At 43.4% G+C, this 18277-nt stretch overlaps 1 protein-coding gene and 1 long non-coding RNA gene across 2 annotated transcripts; both read left to right on the forward strand.

Moving 5' to 3' along the window:
• The first annotated feature begins 3223 nt into the window (after positions 1 to 3223).
• LOC142092809 (uncharacterized) lies at positions 3224 to 7864 on the forward strand. Its single transcript, XR_012677195.1, has 3 exons — positions 3224 to 5640; positions 6972 to 7237; positions 7347 to 7864. It is a non-coding gene; the product is annotated as an uncharacterized LOC142092809 (long non-coding RNA).
• Positions 7865 to 9727: 1863 nt separating this feature from the next.
• LOC142091240 (cell surface glycoprotein CD200 receptor 1-B-like) lies at positions 9728 to 18018 on the forward strand. Its single transcript, XM_075170171.1, is given in 6 exon segments — positions 9728 to 10428; positions 10530 to 10735; positions 10738 to 10777; positions 10780 to 10839; positions 12217 to 12452; positions 17029 to 18018. Coding segments are annotated over 6 exon segments (819 nt in total). The 5' UTR covers positions 9728 to 10250; the 3' UTR covers positions 17128 to 18018.
• Positions 18019 to 18277: the final 259 nt, after the last annotated feature.

Below are 18277 nucleotides of genomic sequence, written 5' to 3' on the forward strand. Positions count from 1 at the left end.
TTTTATTGCACATGATGAATGTCTGGGATTCACGTTGTGTTTCATGGCACACTTCAAGGTTTCGGGGGACTTATTTCTGGACTTCCTGGTACTGGTTCATTGGGATTATTCACTTTACCTGTTAACCCCATCTACCCCCTAGGCAGAGAAGGAGAATTTCTCCATGCCTTTTCTAGTCCTAGAATTGAAATTCTCTCACATCTAATGTCAGTTCTTCCAGGTTTTGCCTTCATTGAGGCAACAGATTTCTCAGTGTTGTGCTCTTTGAAATGAAGAGATGGTTTCTTTCCAGCCGTACTTTCTGGCACCTGCCTCCCATGCAGGGAGGTCCTCCCTTTCTGCTATAGCTCTCTATGCAAAGCAGGATTTCCTGGGTCCTTCTCTCCTCTGAAACATCTTCTGACATATTTCTTGTCTATCCTCTGTGCTCTTCAGTTTGCTCTGAGAAAGCTTGAGGCCCTTGTTCAACTCCCAGCAGTATGAGCTCCAGTGGGGGGATGCACAGGAAGCAGAAGTGAAGTCAGTGTCAAACTCACTGTTCTGCAAACAGAAACCAAAGACAGGCACAAGGTTTTACCCTAACTGTGGGATGTTTTGAAAGGCTATTTTGTCTCCAGTCTTTTAACAGTGTTGTGTCCCTCTCCCCTTTTCCAAGTATTTGTGTAAATTTGCCTTTTGTGTAAGGGGTTCTCTCTTAGGACTTAAAATTTGGTACCAAATGATAAAGGGAAGATGGTTACAGCTGTATCTGTTTCTGTGGTTACTAAAGATTGTCTGATGAGCGCTTCTGACCTCTGCCATGTTTTTCATACTTGAGCATGTGCGTAATGTTTTTGAATGTCAAAGCAGACACGTATCTTCTAAATAAATAACTCAAGTGATCATTTATCTCCTCATCACTTTGCCAGGTATCTGATTGTTTATCAGCTCTGAAGGGCTGCAATTGCTGCTGCTTTGTGAGCCTCTCCATCAAAGGCAGCCTGATTTTGGATTCTTGTTGAAATAAACCTGTATGTCACATCTGACAGAACCAGCTGCTTAAAGGGCATCCTTGATGCTGAGAAGCAGTAACAAGCAGTATAGATGTCTCGCTAGCTGGGGGAAGGGGAGACGGGGGGGGCCAGGAAAAGCATTGTATGTGCCTGTGTTTTGGGCTCCACTGAGCCAATTCAGACTGCAGATATTTTTAGCACTATTCTTCAGCAGGCAGCATGCTGTACAATTACACATCAACATGATGCTTCTCGTGTAGGTTGGTGTAGCTATGTTTCCACCTCCTGGCAACTATAAGGAATAGCTGAAAAGAGACTAAGGAGAATTATGTTTTTATTTTTGCGGGGCACTAGAAGATGAAGTAGGAATTTTAAAGGGGCACTTCTCTTGAGCTTGAAGAGATTTTTAAGTCTTCAAAGTTCAGTATTCTATGCTATATATGAGCACAGAAGCTGTTTCCAAACAGTTTGCTTTGTAGCTACTGTGAAAATGAGTGCTTGATCTGAAAGGTGATAAATACAAGGTGCTTGCAGCAGGACCGTAAGTAATAAGACACCAGGCAGACATTTTATATTGAGGGAGGGAGCATGAGTGTACATCCATGGTAACTGGGGACATGAACACACTTAGTGAAACTCCAGTCTCTAAAATACCTATACATTCTGTCTATTAAGGACAACAATTGTCATAGAGGTACGTACTGTTACGGAGGACACGTAGTCAAGACTGTAGGCATTCTGCGAGGTAAGTGCCCTTCAGTAATAAGAAAATGTTAATTTTCCCAAATAAAAATCGCTTTCACAAGTCAGGATGACCTCTCCCTGTCTTTGACAACAGTGTAGCCAGAGCTGGGTTTTCTTTCAGGAGCTAATCAGAAACCTATAGTGCCTATTTCTTGTTCTCTGCCAGGTCAATGGCATCTGCCTATTTCACAGGAAAGACCAAAAGTCCTTAGTAGCCATCTCAGAATTGCCCTCTGTGAACAGGAAAAAGGCAAGTTTGAGTAGATAGTGAAATACGTATTTCTAGAAACTATAATAGACTGCTAGTCCAAAACTTCCAGATGAAAATGTCTTTTTCAGTGAAAACTGATTTTCAAGCTAACTGTCCAAGTATGCATTCAGCCAGGATCCCTTATGGGCATAATGAGGTCACTGTTCCTTATACCCTTGTTAACTGCATTAAAGCTAGTTTGGAGAAGTTTGTAGCACATGTACATAAGTCTGGTTGAGTAGAGGTGCTGGACTTCAAAGTATTGAATCTGGACTTCGAATGAGGTTGTTTTCTTTGTGGTTCATTTGCAGGGACTCCCATGTAAGCTGCAGTCAGCATCCACAACTTACCTTCTTTTACATGACGCGTTGCCTCACTCGGGAAAATCATCCTGTTCAAAGGGGCTTGTTGGAAGCCTAGATAGTTCAAAGGTACCTCCAGTGTATCCCTTTGGATGCATTTTTAATTTCCTTTAGCCAGAGGCTATTTATCATTACGGAAGTCATAAACTAGCTCTGACAATAAATCATGTAGAAGCAATGTGCAACCCAGATTTCTAGTGATGGAGACTTTGCAAACAGGCCAAACAACTCTTCCTGCTGTTAAGAGGGCTGTGAGGTACGCAGCTTTTGGCTCGCCAAGCAGGGAGCTGAGGAGGAAAAGGGGTGAGGAAAACTGGTGAGGCAGTGCTGCCAGCACCGTTTTGCTCTCCTATCTCCATTTTGAAGATAGCTGTTTCACTCTGGGCCCCAGGGCTGGAAGCAGCTCCTCTTTGGGCGGGGAGGAAGGCGGTGGGGGGGCTGAGCCTGGGCCACACCATGGGGCTGGATGCCCTGCTGTGGGGGGAGTTTTAATGGCTGCCTGCTGTTGTAGGGGGGGTGCTGCCAGTGGCGAGGGAGTGCTGTGTCTGCCTGCGCAAGCTGGACTTTTTGGGAGTGGCACCCCGGCAGCTGCTCTACTGAAAGGGTCCGCTTTAATAAGAGAGTTACACGGAAAATGGTATATAATCAGTGACGCAACCTCATTAGCTGAGCATCCCTGGATACCTTGTCACTTAAGTGCAACAGCTCTAAAAGTGTGTGCATAATGTTGTATCTCTCTATATTGATTTTTATAAATATACGTATATGTAGCAACATGCACACATAGACACAGCCACAGCGCGGATACTTTTAGCAAATTAAGATATTTTACATATATTTTAAGTGGGTCCATAGCTGTGCACCGGCACGGGCTGTGCAGGCCTGAGGGCAGGGGGTGGGAAGAAGGCTGGTCTGCGGCATGAATGCATGCAGCGAAGGCCGCCTGGTGGGGAGTGAGAGGCTTCGTGAGCCCGCTTCTGACACGTCCTGCACACTCCGTGCTAGTTGGCTTTTTTTGCGTCTTATTTCCCTCTCTCTCGCTTGTTTTGTGCCTTGTCTCAAATTTTTGCACAGCACCGTAGAACATTGAATAAGGAGCCCAAAGTCCTGATGTGCGTGCTCTCCCAGCCTGGAGCAGGCATTGCTCTGCCACCCTGTCCTCAGGAGCTTCCTCTCTGGGCTGTATTTTAAGCCACTCTGGGAAGATGAGAAAATGAAGACCTCTTACCAGCAATGCCCAAAATCCCCTGACAGCATCAACGTTTGTGAGAGCTGACCTGACTTCATGTCACGTTTTCCACCTGCAGACCACTGGTCTACAAAAAGGACAGGCAGTTCAGGCAGCACAAACCTGAATGAGGACATGCCGTAGGTCTGGGCTTCACCCAGCAACTCTACCCTTCTGCATCACGCTCCCTTGCATCGAGCATAAAATCTGCCAGAAGTGCTGCTAACCAGCTGCAAGACAGGAAAGAATTGGGGCGAGAAGTTTGACTGGAAACCACTGTGGAGAATTTTTCTAAACCGCTAAGTGACGCAGAACTATAGGTGTTTAGCTGGCTCATAAGAAAGGGAGTTTATGACAGCAAAGAAGCCTGTATGGTGAGGAAGGAAACGGGTAAAGCAGAAACATCCCCTTTGGTTTATTACACTGCACCAAAAGCTTGTAGGCAGTGATAAATGCCATCCTGACACTGGTGTCACAACTTTAGTTTGCATTTGAGAGGTGGGATGTGTAGTTTTTTCCAATATAGATATGGGCTTCTATTTCAGGTATGCTTTGTTATACAACTGATTTGTTCCACTTGATGTAAAAATCACAGAAATGGAAGCCACTAAAAGAAAACTATTGGGCCTTCTCCTTTGCCATGTGATAACACTACGGATTTCATATTTGGAAGCATTGATCTAGCTGTTCTATAAACATAAAAGAAGAGACAAGGTTTTCCCTTCCTGAAAAAAAAATTCAAAAAGAAAAAAATCTACTTCTATGTATGTGATGAGTCTGAGGAGGGCTGAGCATGCAGCAGACTCCCAGCTGAGTCTGTTGGGGGTTCCTGGGACTTCTTGCAGGATGTTCACAGCTCCATGGGAGAAGGAAGCTGCAGCTTTCAGAGAACATGAGCTTCCCTGGGGTGTGAAGGAGGAGGAGCAGGGAACAGCTGAAGGAGAGCGGCCTGGTAGTCCTGTGTCTCTACCCCTGCTTGGCACTGTCTAAACCATGGTTAGTGATGCTACACGCAAGATTGACTGATAGATGAGGAAGGACCACCTGGGCTTTTATTTCTGCTATACACCCGTTCTTCTGCTATTTCTGTTCTTTTTAATGTGGGAATTATTTGAGGTTTGCAGCTTCTTTACGTGCAGTTCGGGATGTGTGATGCAATTCCGTCACATTTGGCTGCGGAGTGGGAGGCCAATACCTCTGGCTGAAAGATGGGGAGGAAACTTTCATCCGGGGAGTCTGAGGTACGTACCGATTCTTACTGAAGTGTTTTGGGAGTTGTGTCCTCCTATAAACCATCTCTTTTCTGTTCATCTTTGAATACTTCTATGGGAGACTTTTTCTTGGATTATCCACAGCTCTGAAGGCAGTAATTGTACTTGTGGCTTGTTCCTGGGAAACCAGCAACAGGATGCAGTAGGTCCTCAAGAGGCAGGAACTAAAGTAGTTAAGGTCACGAACATCTCTGTTGTAGATAGATTTGCTGGAGTATTGGGATCGAGTGAGAAGCCCCTGAGGTTGATGACCCGCAAGTGGTAAGGGGATTCTCTAGGGCCAGGAGCAGAAGTTGCTGAGCATGGCCATGCTGGTCCAGTGACTGTGCAATTAGGGGAAAACTAGCTACAGTTAAAAAAGAAATCTTTTTTCTTGGTCTCTGGAAATTGCAATATAATTCCCTCTGGATATTTTAACCTGGAAGTGTCAAGTTTTAAAGGGTTTTGTTATCAGCAGTGCTTCCCCCATATGTTTGCTGACATTGGTGAGAGCCACAGACGGTTTATACCTGGGAAAGTCAAGCTATTAGGTACTTGGACTAAGTTTTTTTCCCTATGAAATGGAAAATGTAAAGCAAATGTCTTCTCTCTTTCTGAAAGGAAGAGAACAGGCTACCGGGAGTGGTGGTGTTCTCATTCATCCTTTGCTCCTACTCTGCATTCCCAACACTGGGTTACAGTGCTTTCTGAAGAGGCTGACTGCGAGGCAGCTACAGATGTGAGGTGTACAACTTGGCTCATGGCATAACTTCATGGGACTAAGCTATTTTCTACATGGGCTGGTGTCAAGAAGGTAAATATTTCTGAGAAGAGAGGAGATGCCCACCTGCTTTCTTGAATTACAGCTACTAAAGATAAAAAAAAAAAGCCAGACAAAATACTCATCTGCTGTATGGCATTTTTTTTTTCCCCTGGGGAAAAAACCCACTTTGTTGTAATGTTAATATTAGTATTATTCTAAATATTAATACCTTGATGAATTCAACACACAGACACCACAAACCTCTGCCCTGCTGTGGAGGAAGCTTCAAACCTATTTACCTTCAGGTATATGTTACCAAAAGGCTGTAGAATCATAGAATCATAGACTCATTAAGGTTGGAAAAGACCTCTAAGACCATCGAGTCCAACCATCAACTCAACACCACCACGGCCAATAAACCATGTCCCTAAGCGCCTCATCTACACGTCTTTTAAATACTTCCAGGGACGGTGACTCCACCACTTCCCTGGGCAGCCTGTTCCAAGGCCTGACCACTCTTTCAGGAAAGAAATTTCTCCTAATGTCCAATCTAAACCTCCCTTGGTGCAACTTGAGGCCATTTCCTCTCATCCTATCGCTAGTTACTTGGGAGAAGAGACCAACACCCACCTCGCTACAACCTCCTTTCAGGTAGTTGTAGAGCGCGATGAGGTCTCCCCTCAGCCTCCTCTTCTCCAGACTAAACAACCCCAGTTCCCTCAGCCGCTCCTCATAAGGCTTGTGCTCCAGGCCCTTCACCAGCTTCGTTGCCCTCCTCTGGACACGCTCCAGCACCTCAATGTCCTTCTTGTAGTGAGAGGCCCAAAACTGAACACAGTATTGGAGGTGCGGCCTCACCAGTGCCGAGTACAGGGGCACGATCACCTCCCTGCTCCTGCTGGCCACACTATTTCTGATACAGGCCAGGATGCCGTTGGCCTTCTTGGCCACCTGGGCACACTGCCGGCTCATGTTCAGCCGGCTGTCAACCAGCACCCCCAGGTCCTTTTCCTCCGGGCAGGGTCTTCTCTACCCTTTAAAATGTGCTTCCGCTGCAAAGCAGAGCCATATTTTGCTGAGTTAAGCATGGGAATGGCTATGTGACCTATTGGTTATTTTTTAAAAATTTATGGTAACGACGGATGCACTGATTGATACCTGGTTCTTTATGATCTGCACCTTTTCCTCCTTAAGATTGTGTTAAAATATATTTTCATTATGTTGGACCTTTATTTACCCAATTTTAAGTTGGTGCTTTGCATAGCTCAAGGCTTGTAGCTTGTGTTTGATGTGTAAAAGCAGACAACTGAAGGTTGTGGTTTGTTCTTCATGTCAGAAAGCAGTTTGTTTCCCTAGTTTTAACTGTGTCACATCCTCTTCAGGGGGGTGTACAACCAGATGGTTTGTTTTCACTGAGCTCTTTCGGAGGGGAGAGAGGCTATGTCTGCCTGTGAGACAAATCAGCTGCGTGTTAAGATCTCAGGAGCATCAATGAAAAGAAATTAATGAACTGTACAGCTGAAAAGAGAGACTATCTGGGACGTTCGGTCCTAAACTTGAAGTCCTAAAAAGAAGCCCTAAAAAGTTCTCACTTCTTTGCAACTACATCCGGGCCCCTGGTGAGGGCAGAGCAGGAGAGGAGCTCCAGGTACACCTCTGCAGTTCCCTGTGTGCAGGGACCACCCTGTAAGTGGCCACCAGGACCGATGTCACGTTGGACCGGCTGCTGCGCTAACCCCTCTCTTCTCCTCCCCCAGACGGCGAGTATCGGAAGACCGGAGCACGCTGGCACTGTTCATCTGCCATGCTCCCGTGGCCGGAGGGCTCTCCTCCAGGCTGGCAACCGGGTAACTTTCCTCCAGCCCCAGCATTCGTTGGGATGAATCCGAGCATGAGCGGTGCCGTTCCCCAGCTGGAAGGCTGAGGCTAATGGAAGAGCGATGCACATATTGCATGGTCTTGTGCCAGCCACCGCCGTCAAGGCTGAGTAAAAATTTTAATTTATTTTAATGTAGTTATTGAGGCATTTTAATTCCATCAAAGGAAATAACACAAGACAATCTACAAATATTCATTTGCTACTTTTAAATGAATTTGATTCAGCTGTGCTTGGTTTCTCCTTTTTGGGTTTTACTTTGAGACTTCTTGCTTACAGGCACAGTATTCAAGGATTGTGAACCTTAAAAATTGCAGTCTAAATTCTGCGTTTCATACATGAATATTTAAACAGAGTAATATGCTCTGTTCTTTCTGTAAGGCCCCATTTTTAATCATTAATGCCTGTTCTTTTGAGCAAATAAACCCCAGATAAAAATCTGTGTGAGACTTGTATGTATTTTAAAAAAAGATAGTTCTCTGGGACAAGTTCCAATATGACAATATTCTTTTTATGAATATTTATAGATCCATCAAAATTGGTGAATACTGAATTTGCTGATAAACGTTGTGGATGTTTTTTTTTTACTTTTCTTTTCAAGGATACTGAAAATTTATTTGCAAATTGGGTCAAATTCAGTACATAATTCTGGTCAAAAGGCTTTTTTTTTTCTGGTTAAAAAAAGTCTTCAAACTTTCAAACTTTTTGATTGAAAGCATCTTTTGCATGCATAATTTATCCAAATGGCAAAAAAAACCCCAAACCATTTGACAGTATTGAATAACATGAAACAAACCAAAATATTTCATTTGTGGCAAGGATTTTAAGTGAACAAAAATTAAATTTGGGAGTTTTTTAATGTAAGAGTTATGTTGCCTGTTGCACGTTAGTAGCAGAATACTGATCAATGTGGTTGCGCTGGCATTGTTTCCCGGTTGCAATGAAAACTTTTCATCCAGATGCATCAGTGTTTTGTTAGAACTGTGCAGAAAACCATCAGGCTGTTGTCTGAATGTGCATACGTATCGCATTGTGTTTAAGAAAATACTATTGCCTCTTGCTCTCAGCTCACAAATGTTGCAGCATTTGTTCTTTCTGTGCCACAAGTGTGGCAGTGTTCTGGTTTTTATTCTGTGCACCAGGTGTCCTCACTTGATAAATTTTACATTTAAAATGAAATTTTTAATACTGCATAATTGAAGCCTGTTACTTTTACAGCAGTTGATCCAGATGAGGATTTAGGTTTCTGTGTGCAGAGTGAACCCTGGCTGCCCTTCCTCCTCCTCTCAGCACATACTGAGAAGCATGCGTGTATTTAAATATGGGTGTGAACAGTGCATGATCTAAATAGCCCAGAAGGAAAGTCTTGTTGCAACACATAGGACATTTCTGAATCAACCATTGCACAAAGATACTTGCTTATCTGGTGCGTATTGGGTTTTGACTTGGGAATGAAATCAGCATATCAGTATTTCCCATGGGATGGAAACACAATTTTCCAGTCATCTCTAGCTGCGGGTGACTGATTCAGAAAGTAAAAGATTAAAGAGAAACAAATGACAGCATAAAGGAGAGAATGACAAAAGGTCTACCAAGAAGACAATTTGAGGCAATGCAGAGGCGAGTGATGGAAAATGAGATAGCTTTATGGGCAGGCTACAGGGAGCCTCAAGACAAAAGTGCGGCCACTGATTTCTGAGAGTAATATCAGAAGACTGCAGTCAGGATACAGCTACTGTAGTGTTGTGGAAAGAGGCATACATTCCGAGACCTCGGCTTTATCCCCCAGCTGGTTGGGGGCACAGAAGTGCGTTGGTTGTGAACCTTTCTGCTGTGACATTCGAACCAGCATGAGGACCTACTGCAGTAGGGTGCTCGTCCTTGAGACCTGAGCAGGAGAGGTTGGGAGTTTGACTGTGGGAATACATATGTATATTGTCCAGTACAGCGTCGTACAAGATTGCCATGCCAAGTTGAGGTCATTTATGTATATCTGACCCTTTTTGCTTTACTTTCTTCAGTACAAGAATGATACTTGAGATGGGATCTTGTGTAGAACTTCTGTTTTCAAAGGAAACAGAGGTTTTACCACGTGTTCTCTTTGAAGGGATTTGCACAACAATTTGTGACTACGTGCCATTTTCTTTGCCTTCACTGTCTGCAGTGCTGATTCCTTCTGCTAAAGATGGTTCAGACATGGCCAGTTCTGGCTGCACTCCTTTTCTTGCTAATCAATCTGGTTGAAGGGCCAGGTAAGTAAGAAAGATCCAAAACTACATGCAGCACTCCTTGGTACTTTGTATTTCCAACTCACCAGTACACTGAAACTTCACAGTTCACCAGGGGAAATTTTGTTCGTTGTTTAATGTGAACGCAAAGAGTGATGTCACCTCAGCTGGCAAAATAATTGTGTGCCTTGCAGAGTGGCACTGCATGATATATCTGATAGGAATCCAACACAGATCACCTGAAGACCCATCTCCCGTTTAACTGGGACAATATCAGGAGAGCTATGATTTCTGGTAGAAAAGGGATCTACATATGCCCCTCACTAAATATGCCTCGTGAACTGCTACACCAAGTGATCTTGGGTTTTAACCTCGTTACATGTGTATGTTCCACTGCTATCCCTGGTTTTACTTGCACTTTAACCAAGGCGCCTAATTCAATAACACAGTAATTTTTTTAAAAAGTAGTTTCCTTTCCCTTAAGGGTGAATCTTGCCCTCCCCATCAGTTTTTCAAAGCCCATATTAAAATGATAGAAATCTGTTGCCTAAAAAAAGATGGAGGACTTGCAGCTCACCAGCATGCATCACATCCCTGCCGAGTCCACAGCGGAAAGGCACCATCTCCACTGCATTTCCAGACTTCAAAGAGTGACAGCAGGAAGCTGGACCTGGAACTTGAGTACTACTTCTGTGTGTCTGCACAGAGCAATGTGTCCCCAAGGCTGCCACTACAGTAAGGAAGCAGAAATTTTTAAGCATGATGAAGCCAAGAGTTTCCTATGCTTTGATGATGGCTGTAGCATCATTTTTAATGTCTTCTTTCTTCTTATGTAGCTTACGACATGGTGAGTGTGGAGGCTGGTCATGAGGCTGTGTTGAGTTGCCCTTACATCTCCAAGGTGCCTTTGCTAATGGTGAGACGGAAGATGAAATGCAGCGCTTGCTGCTTGACGGCCTATAGAAGTGATCACAATGAGACAAGGAAGGTAAACTGCAGTGAGAGGATGATGTGGAAATATTCACCTGACAGTGACCCTGCTCGCTTCGTATTTACCCTCTGAACCTTGCTGATGAGGGAAATTACACTGTGAAATTGCCAGCAGTGCGGGGAATTTTCTTTTTTCCTCTTCTCTGACTGTGATAGGTAAGACACACCTTGTGATTTTTTTTTTTTTTTTGTGCATGTGTGTGGAGATAAAAATTATTTGATTTAGTGGTAAAAGACCAAATTCATTTTGGATGCATACTGAAATTGAAAATAAAGAGGTAAGCTTATTAGTCTGGCTATTTGGAGAGGGGAAAAAGGCATGAGGAGTTACACAGTAGGACTTGGCTGTTCTATGCAGAAATAATCTAGGGGTTTTGTGTTTGTTTTTTTTAACTTCTACTCATGAACAGGAGAGGTTTTAAAACGCACAAATCCAACAGTCTGTGTAGTTTCTCAAATTGTTCTTTAGGCCTAACGTGGGGTTTGAATATTGTGTGAATGTTCACACAACCAGGAGTAAACACTCTTGGTTAAGTTAATGCAAACAGAATATATCAAATAAATATCGCTGCTATAAGCTGAGCAAGAGGATGCTGAACCAAAATTCACAGTGAGGTCAATGTGTGTTTTGTCTGGGTAAGAGCTGAATAGGAAGGAAGCAAAAGTTTCAGGACACTATATGGAAATAATTCACTCTTCCAGAAATACTGAAAGCTGTCTATAAGACTGCATCACTAAAATAAAAATGAAATTAGTCTATTTTCAACATAGGCAGGAACAAAAGTATATTAGAAAACATAATGTTTTCTAATCAAATCAAATAATCTTTTTCAGATGTAAACTATCTCTAGGTTTCCATAAATTAAAAAAAAGAATAGGAGAAAATTTTGTGTTCTGGCCATATTAAGCCTTATGAATACAACTAAAAATTATGGGAAATAATTTTGGAACTTTATAATTGCTATTATTAATTTTTGTCTCTTGATTTTCTTGTTCTTCCCTGCAGGGTCTTGCTGTTCTGATAACAGCTTAGGTATTATCCAAGCCTTTGTCTGTTTTGTCAAATGCAGAATATGAGTTCTTGGACTCTTTAGACAGAACAGTTTTGTCTGATTCCTCCTTTATTTCCCTGCTATCAAATTCTTGATTCGACCTACCCAATCTCCTAAATATTTTAGCTGGAGCATCAGCAAGCTGTGTTTTCTTCAGTATGTGCACTGCCGTACTTATAAATCTTCATTTAATCCACCCCTCTCTGTCATCCCATCTTCTCCTGTTACTGCTGTAGTCACCTTTTGGAAAACATGAGGAAACAGTACTCTTAGATGCACTAGCTAGTTTTGGAGAATTCACCTTGGACTTTTTAATGTGGTTTTTTCCCTAAAGATCGTTGGTGCTAATATTCCAAATTATTTTAAAATCTCTTGATTGGTCATGCAAACTAAAAAATACCACCTATTTTTCGGTTTCTCGGTTGGTGATTTTATACCGAACTAGAAATAATGGTTGTGGACTTTTTTCCTTCTTCTGTAGTCCCTCCTACAGTGACTCTGACCTGTGACAAGAGGAGGGTGGCTGTCCGTCAAGCGTCCGCTGAAAAGCCAGCTGCTGACATCTCCTGGACCCCTGCAAGTAATCACAGCACTGAGGAAGAAGTCCATCACCCCAAGGGAACAGTGACAAGAGTGAGCTACATAGGTTGGGTCAACAGCACGCTTCCCACTCTCACCCGCCTGGTTACCCACCCAGCTACAAACCAGACCTGTCATGTAAATAACATTGTTCTGTAATTGCTCCTCATCGTGCTCTTGGGCTTCTTTGTGCTGTTCTATGCAGCTGTTCCCACTGAATGCCAGGGCTCTGCAGATTGCTGAATGGGGTGATAGGCCAAACTTCTAGTGCATGTTGATAGAGAAATTAATAATTTTGTGTTTGTCAGTTGAAAGCAAATGTTTTGTGGCATTGTATGGGGAAGCTTTCAGTGCGTGCTTCTTTCTATCCCTCGTCTGTTTTATGAGAGTTCCTCGTTTGTGGTGGCTTGACCTTGGCTGGATGCCAGGTCAAATATGACGAGAAGCTGATGGGTCGATACATGGACAGGGAGCTTACCTAACAATTACTGTCAGGGGCAAAACAGACTCGACTTGGGGAAATTAATTTAATTTATTGTCAATCAAATCAGAGTAGGATAGTAAGAAATAAGAACGAATCTAAAAGCACCTTCCTCCCAACCCTCCGTTATTCCCAGGCTCAGATTTACTCCCAACTTCTCTACCTCCTCCCCCTCAGTGGGGTATGGGGGTTGTGGTCAGTTCATAACACTTTGCCTCTGATGCTCCTTCCTCCTCACGCTGTTCCCCTGCTCCAGTGTGGGGTCCTACCCACAGGAGACAGTCCTTCATGAACTTCTTCAACATGGGTCCTTCCCACAGGCTGCAGTTCTTCATGAACTGCTCCAGCATGGGGTGCAGTCCTTCAGGAACAGACTGCTCCAGCGTGGGTCCCCCACAGAGTCACAAGTCCTGCCAGCAAACCTGCTCCAGCATGAGCTCCTCTCTCCATGGGTTCACAGGTCCTGCCAGGAGCCTGCTCCAGCGTGGGCTTCCCACGGGGTCATAGCCTCCTTTGGGCATCCACCTGCTCTGTCGTGGGGTCCTCCATGGGCTGCAGGTGGATATCTGCTGAACTGTGGACATCCACGGGCTGCAGGGGGACAGCCTGCCTCACCATGGTCTTCACCACGGGCTGCAGGGGAATCTCTGCTCTGGCGCCTGGAGCACCTCCTCCCCTCCTTCTTCACTGACCTTGGTGTCTGCAGGGCTGTTTCTCTCACATATTCTCACTCCTCTCTTCCAGCTGCTGTTGCACAGCAGGTTTTTTGCCTTTCTTAAATACGTTATCACAGAGGCGCTACCACTGTCACTGATGGGCTCGGCCTTGGCCAGTGGCAGGTCCGTCTTGGAGCTGGCTGGCATTGGCTCTATCGGACATGGGGGAAGCTTCTGGCACCTTCTGACAGAAGCCACCCCTGCAGTCCCCCCACTACCAAAACCTTGCCACGCAAACCCAATACACTGCTTCAGTGACCTTTTTAATCACTGATGACAGAAAACTTGCTTTCAACAGCCACCGTGATACAGCTCGCTAATTTTTTATGTGAAGCTTTGAACCCCTGGCGTTGAATTTTGTCCAGCTTCCCACAGTGGTGATGGTCTGGAGAAAAATTCCTTGGAGAATGTCTGTCTGTGGCTTTCAAGTGATCTTTCCCAGGGCCAAAGGTAGTAAAGGGTAAAATTCAGCTTCTCAGCTGGCTGTGCTGGACCTGTTAGAAGTCTGTGCCAGTAGGATTTGTAAGAACAGCTAAATAAGTGCTCATATCACCAAAATATCTCAGTAGAGGCATGAAGGACAGAATTCAGCATAGACCAGCCATCAATAACAGCATTTTGCAGGGATGGTTGGTCAGTTCTGTTGTTGCAGTGCTAGCATCATTTGAAGAAAGGGAGATGGTGCAGGCAGATGAGTTCCAAATGAAAGTGTGTTTGTACACACAAACGACTGGGTGTGTGAGGCACCTTCGTATTGCTGGTTGGCATCCAGACATCTCATCTGCGTCTCTCAGGTCAATTTGAGCTGTGGGGGTAGAGGATTAGCTTTCTCCTTGGTTAAGGTAAGTAGTAACATCATGTTGTCAGTGGTTACTGATGTCTAGCTCTGTAACTAGCTTTATTTTCTCATCTCTCAGACACTTCCCCCAGGCTTCCCTATCTCCTGATAGGAGGATCTGCAAGTGTTGCTGCTGTCAGCGGTGTGATTTTTATGCTTGATTTTCAGGTGCAGAAGTCAGTCATTTGATGACAATTCAATTGCTGACTATGTGCAGGTACAAGGACATGTACTTTATTGCTGAGAGCAGGGTGGGAGCCAAGGATTGAGGAAAATGTCCATATACGATGCATTGTCTTTCTTTTGGAAAAGTCCTAATAAAACAAGGGGTGGAACTTTAAAACAAGTCCGGAGTTTCTAAGAGCCGTAGTTATTATGATATTAATGCATTATATATATGGCAGAGAGTCATCCAGGATGAAAAGGATTCTTTCTGAGAGTAGGGTAGGTTCTGAGTTTTTAGAATTATTTTGATCATTCTGCATTTACTGACATAAAATTCTATATACAAGAATGACGCTCACAAACTAGTCTAATGACTAGACACAAACAACTCCCCTGTTTGCGTCAGCAATCATAAATTTTTCCTTGAAGAAAAGAATAGGCCAAATGTACATACTTCCCTCTGGTACACTTGCAGTTTCTCAAGCTGTGAGATTTCATTGGCACTGGGTCAGGCTCATGCTGAATAATTTGATGCTGAGAACTCAATGGTTTGCTACTCTTGGAGTCAAGTAAGATGACTGTGATGGGGTATGAATGGAGTAGAAGTCCAAGTGGAGGCTTAATATGGGAGGAAGAAAGAATAGCAGGCTGCAGACAAGCGTGTTTTCAGGAGAGCAGGTGATGAAGCACTGGGAGAAGGCAACGTAGAGGCGAGTGAACTGTAAATGCAGGGAACTTGCAGAGAATCAGAGTGCCTGATTTACTCCCCTCCACTGCCTTAGCTCTGCTCCAGCTTCACTGCTTGTCTGGGTTTCTTCTTTGTGCTCAACGTCTTTCAGATTATTCCCTCCATTTGGGCATATTACACTGCAGATGTATTTCATGAAGCAGGTCTGAGTGAATGGGGTCAAAGAGGCTGGGTGAGAGGGGACAAGCTGGGGAGGTGTGCACTGGAAGAGCAGAGAAGGCAGGGTGAGGAAAACAGAAAGACAGGAGAAGAAAACAGAAGGGCAGTTGTCATCGGTGGTGGCAGCACTGACCAGTGCTTGCTGCATTTTGACGGGAGCCTGTGTGACCTGCTTTTTTGGGGCAGGTGAGGAGAGGAGCAAATGTGCTCAGATGGGTTCCCTGGCCCAGCATGTGCCTGCAGAACTGAGGAAAAGCGCACCTAACCGAGTCAATTCAGTCATGTCTCCCAGGGTGACAAAAAGTTTCAATGAAAGGAAAAACGAAACAATAGTGCGTTCAAGAGCAGGACATAAAAAGTAAGAACTTAACCTATGAGTGTAACTGTATTTTGAAGAAAGTCTTTCAACAGCTGAGGGCAGCTAGAGGAGAACTCTAGACATAACAGCTGTGCACCTTGCCCCATCAGACCATTTTAATTTCCTGACATCCTACTTTCAGCTTTCTGGTTACGTAAATTGGCACGTGGGTCGGCAGTACCATTTGCATTAAGTGGGCTTTTTTTTTCTGTGTGCTTTGCGGTTTTTTGTGTATTCTTCACTAAAACATGTAATTTCATTGCAACATGTCTGCTCTGACAAAACTCCCATTTATCTCTGTGTGTGCTTGGAGGGGGGAATGAGGAACAGTGTATCTGGGAGGGTGTCTCTTGTTTGGATGGCCCTATCTTCATGTATATTCAGAGTATCTGAGTAATTGTTTAAGCACTAGATCGAGAGTGGAGTAGTGCATTTCCTGCCTAAGAATATTATTACATTTACAATGCCAGTGGTTAAGCTGAATTTTAAATCTCCCCAAAGTTAATGTTTTCACATTTCTGCTTCACAGAGTAATCTTAACTCTGATCTTTTGCTTAAGAATGTATTGCCCTTGATGGCAGAAACCTGCCTGATTAAAGATCGGATGAAAACAGACAGGCATTTTACAATGAGGGAAAAGGGTGCACTTCCTTATGCTGTATTAGAGACAAACACAGCTATGAAACTTTTATTTTTTTTTAAGTTGCAGTTCAAACACTCAGAAGCTAGGAAACAGCAGTGATAAATTTGCCACCGCAACTTTTACTTCCTCTCTGATTCCAGTGTGTCACGATACATATTTAACAGCATGATAATACGCTGCTTTTTCCTCAGGGCTTCTGTCAAAAGTTTCCAGTAATTTTAGGTACCTGAACTGGATTGCCTGTGGCCTGCCTGTTTTTTTCTTTTTTGAGAAGTTAGCATTGTTCATTGTAATCTATTTTGCTGAAAGTACCAACATTTCAAAATTTGTTTTCAATCACATTAAGAGAAAAAGAGTTCAAAAGGCTGTCCTGTTTAGGCTTTGTAAAGGTGGTTGTTGCATCCTCTGTCAGTTCAGGTTTCACCCTCTGTGTCCTACCCCTTTGCTCACAGAGCTTAGAGAAATAACTTCACAGTTTCTTTGCAAAAGTAATGTTGCCTACCAGGTTTCTTCTGGTCTTGTTTTTTGTTTGGACTCTATAGCTATGCTGGTTCCACAAAATTCTATCATGTAATATAATGGTACATGTTTTTCTTTATATTGCAGACTAAGAACTTCAGGTCCACACCATCACGTGACAAACAGCTGCGGTCAAGCCTCCTGTCTTACCAGAGAGTATCTATCAGTATTACAAGCCAAGAATGATATATATGAACTATTAACAGTGTAGGCACAAGCAGTCTAATACCAGCTCAGCTACTAATGATACTCAGTTACCTGAACTTGTACTTCAACTAACAAATCTCAGACCTTGCCACACAGCAGGCCAACAGAACACTCAAAACTGCCCCACGAAAGCCGTTGTCTTTCCTGACCTGAAGACGGTGGGGGAGAGTTAGTAAATTATTTCTGTCTTTCTCTAAATATCAGTACAGCTCTTGAAACATTTGAAACATTTAAAGACCGAGTTGGGGAAATACCTATCTGAATGTTGCTTGAAAATGGACTCTGAGGTATGTGCTGTCTTTCCTCAAGTCAATAATTGACATATTTCTGTGCCAAAGTAACAAACTGCTGGTGAAAATGTAGCACTTTTTTCCATTTTAGCAACTGGATTCTCTTTGCAATTTTGTGTTGGAAACCAGGAAATGACACAGGAGACCCCAAAACATAGAAGGTCAAAGAAATGCATCCAGCAGAAATGCAGAAATAAGAGTTTTGTTGTTTTTTTTTTTTTCCCTGGGTAGATAGTTATATGTGGCAGATGACAATCTGGTATTTGTCATCTTTGTTTATTTTTTTAGTGTATTTTTTTTTCAATTAAACTTTCTGTTTGCATTGATAATGGAAGGAAAAAAGCCAATTTGAAATTGTACTTGATATGGAAATGAGAAATAGCGATGGGAAATTTTCTAAGATTCATTTTAAAGTTAAATATGCAAATATGCAAACATTTACCTAAATGATTTCTGGGGCTATTTGGGTAAACGTTTATTGACCAGTTTCTTAGAAGCTGAGATCACAGCATGGTTTTACTGAGAACAGAAGCGTTAAGTTGTGAAAAACGCAGGTGGTGTGCTTGTTTAAAACAAACAACCCCCCCCCAACCAAATCATTTATTTCTTCTCATCCTCATGCCCCCAAGCCGAACAAACCCCCACAGATTGGTTGTTAATTTCAGTTTTCATTATTCGGATTTGTCAAACCTGCCAAACACTAATGCAGCAGTAAGTATACTCAAATATGTGTTTTGAACGGCCTTTGCCTGCTCGTTGCCGGAGGAAATCATCTTTGCTCCTTCAGTGTTCTTAGGCATGAGGATCTCCCAGTGCCTTTTAATTGCACTTCACTTTAT

The sequence above is a fragment of the Calonectris borealis genome, chromosome 1 (assembly GCF_964195595.1).
Source record: "Calonectris borealis chromosome 1, bCalBor7.hap1.2, whole genome shotgun sequence".
In the NCBI taxonomy this organism is placed as follows: Eukaryota; Metazoa; Chordata; class Aves; order Procellariiformes; family Procellariidae; genus Calonectris; species Calonectris borealis.